General features: G+C 37.8%; 1 protein-coding gene across 1 annotated transcript; it reads right to left on the reverse strand.

The window, feature by feature from the left end:
- Nucleotides 1-574: 574 nt before the first annotated feature.
- LOC131159167 (histone H2A) lies at nucleotides 575-1,960 on the reverse strand. Its single transcript, XM_058113869.1, has 2 exons — nucleotides 1,464-1,960; nucleotides 575-1,019 (listed from the first exon to the last, which is right to left on the reverse strand). Exons 1-2 carry the CDS (start codon nucleotides 1,671-1,673, stop codon nucleotides 780-782), a joined length of 450 nt encoding a protein of 149 aa, XP_057969852.1. The 5' UTR covers nucleotides 1,674-1,960; the 3' UTR covers nucleotides 575-779.
- Nucleotides 1,961-2,965: the final 1,005 nt, after the last annotated feature.

Consider the following 2,965-nt stretch of genomic DNA (forward strand, 5'->3'; position numbering starts at 1 on the left):
ACAAGTATAGACTAAGAAACTCCTGCCAGTTTTACTCTCATCTTCCTAATCTTCTCTTCCATTCTCCCTCTAGATCTCTAAAAGGATATTTGCCACGGCTTAGTACATATTTTTCTCCAACTTTAATGATTGTACAATCAAGCAATATTATTTTTCACAAGATCACAAGACCTAGGCACACAACACAGATGTTTTGCCCCCGAGGAAGCATTCAACCACTGTAATTTAGGATTGTTAAATTACAAACATCATGTTGCAAAAACAGAACCCAGATTCTAAATTTAGAAAGTAAAAAAAAAAAAAATTATAAGATGAAAGATGAACAATAAGCTAGGCCACAAGCCCAATCGACCAAAAAGAAAGAAAGCAGCAAGCATGTTTACAAACTTTACATTGCTTTGCCTCAGTCTTTCATCAAGGTGCATGAGCCCATTTCAATGCCTGCCATTAAAGGGTATGGGGACAACTTGACATGAATTTTCAAGCTTAAGCGAAAATTTCAGTCACTTAATTTCCCAGACTTCTCTGCAACTCAGATATCAATCACCATACACGCCAAAAACAGACCAACGAATTTCTAAAACCAACAATTTCATCTCATCATTAATTAAAAACAAAGGATGTTCTAACAAGAGCGTAGAAGCTAGAAACAACAACGGGTACAATTATCCTAAATCCCTGAGCACATGAAATTTTCCTACAAATCAAAGACACAAATAAAAATTACATACAGAGAAGACTAAGAGAACAGGACAAGCACCCACTAGAATGCAGTGAATCTAGGCCTTCTTAGGAGATTTTGCGGCCCTGGATGGGGACTTAGGCTCCTTTGTGACCTTATCAGACTTCTTTGGCAGAAGAACAGGGTTGATGTTAGGAAGAACACCTCCATGTGCTATTGTCACACCAGCCAGAAGCTTTCCAAGTTCCTCATCATTCCTCACCGCCAAAAGAACATGCCTTGGGATGATCCTGTTCTTCTTGTTGTCCCTTGCAGCATTGCCCGCCAACTCCAAAACCTAACCCAATTCAAACCCACCATAATCAAACATCTAAAAATCATTGGCTACGTTTCCCTCCCGGGAAACTGGAGGAAAGCAAAGTGAACAGGTATTCAATCTTGTGTAACTAGCTAACACGGCCCAGTTGAAACTACCGTTCTCAGGCTAAAAATTGGAAAGTCTGGGAAAAAAAACAGGAATTTGCCTATTTTAATTAACATTTCCCTCATTTTCTTAGCAACCAAACAGACTAGACCCAGAATTCTCGATGGAAAAACACAAGATCTAACAAACAACAAGAATAAATAAATAAATGAAAGGACAGTTCAGAAATTAAGAACCAGATTCGCTACCAAATCGCAGAGACAATTAAAACTTTGAAAGCAAAGCCTTCAATTCTTACTAATCAAACCCAGAGAGAGAGAGAGAGAAGGAAAATATTGACAGAGAGAAGATAACCACCTCAGCAGCAAGGTATTCGAGGACGGCAGCGAGGTAGACCGGAGCGCCGGTGCCAACACGCTGAGAATACCTTCCTTTCTTGAGATATCGCCCGATCCGACCAACTGGAAACTGCAGACCGGCCTTCACGGAGCGGGACACTGGCTTCTTCTTCGGACCACCTCCCTTCCTGCCTCCGGCACCCTTCTTCAGCTTCCCTCCGGTATCCATAACTGAATTCAGTCACCAGAAAACCAAATCCCCGCACGATCAACAACAAAAGCGCGGCGTACACTGACCGATTCTCCGACTAGACCTCGTCCGAGCGAGAGATTCAAAGAGATTGTAGGCGATGTGTGGATTGTGGCGTCGTTGGGGTGCAATTTGTATGGGTAAGGGGGCATGTTGCGGAAGAAGAAGAATGAACCTTGGTTTGGGATCGAGCAGCGAGGACCGTGGATTCGGAGAGCAATCGACGGCTGTGAGAGAGTAACAGAGTGATCCGTGTGAAACAGAATGAGCCAATGGAATGGGTGGCGAGGATGTAAATAGATAAAGTATTTTAAAAGCGCTAAGATCTGTTTGGGGCCAACGGAGCATCTGGTCATTGTCCTGACCTAAACCATCTGAAATTTACATCGTTTAAGGGCCTTTCGGGAAAGCCATGTATGATAGTATTAATTTGGGAAGAAATAAAATTTGGATATTATGCTAAGGATGGAAAGTTTTTTAATGAAAATTTAGTAAGAACATGATTTTGAAAAAGGATAAGGTTTCAAAGATTTCTAACGATATAATATCGTTCGTCAATTAAAAGGAAGAAGAAACTCTTTTTTGGTTTTTTTTTTTTAATTCTTCTTATTTTTTCTGCATTTTTATGTATTTTTTAAATATTGTTGGGGATTTATTTAAGCTTTTATGGTTTTTTTAGCAGTTTTCTACAAAAGTAAAAAATATACTAACAAAATGACAAAAGAAATGAAGGGCTTAAACTACTTAATAATAATAATAATATAATTGTAGTTACAATAATAATAACAATAATAATATAAACAATTGTGAGAATAATAATACAATAAAAATATGACAAAAACAATGATGAATGTTTCTTTTCTGAAAAATAAAAAGGAATTTTTATTGATTTTTATAATTCCATATATTTTTAAAATTTTTCCAATAGTTTTTTATTATTTTTTTACTTCTATTTTGTTTTTCAAGCATTTAAGTAAAGAATAAAAATAAATAAACGTGCACAAGCGGGGTTCCCCTAAACAATTTTCATCCCACTCTTGACACAAAGCTTTACAAACTCTAGTCATGCAAATTACACCAATGTCTCCATGGCCTTTACAATGCACTACCCTTGTTGCCACCTCATTTGCCCATCCCGTCATTGATGACATCATTACTAAAAATCTCATAAAAACTTTTCTTCTTCTTACTCGACCTTAGTCGTTGATGTTCGAAAGTTAAACCCCTCCCTCTCTTCTTCTTTTTTGCTATCTCTATCTCTCTTTGGACTC

The sequence above is a fragment of the Malania oleifera genome, chromosome 7 (genome assembly GCF_029873635.1).
Source record: "Malania oleifera isolate guangnan ecotype guangnan chromosome 7, ASM2987363v1, whole genome shotgun sequence".
Taxonomy (NCBI): Eukaryota; Viridiplantae; Streptophyta; class Magnoliopsida; order Santalales; family Ximeniaceae; genus Malania; species Malania oleifera.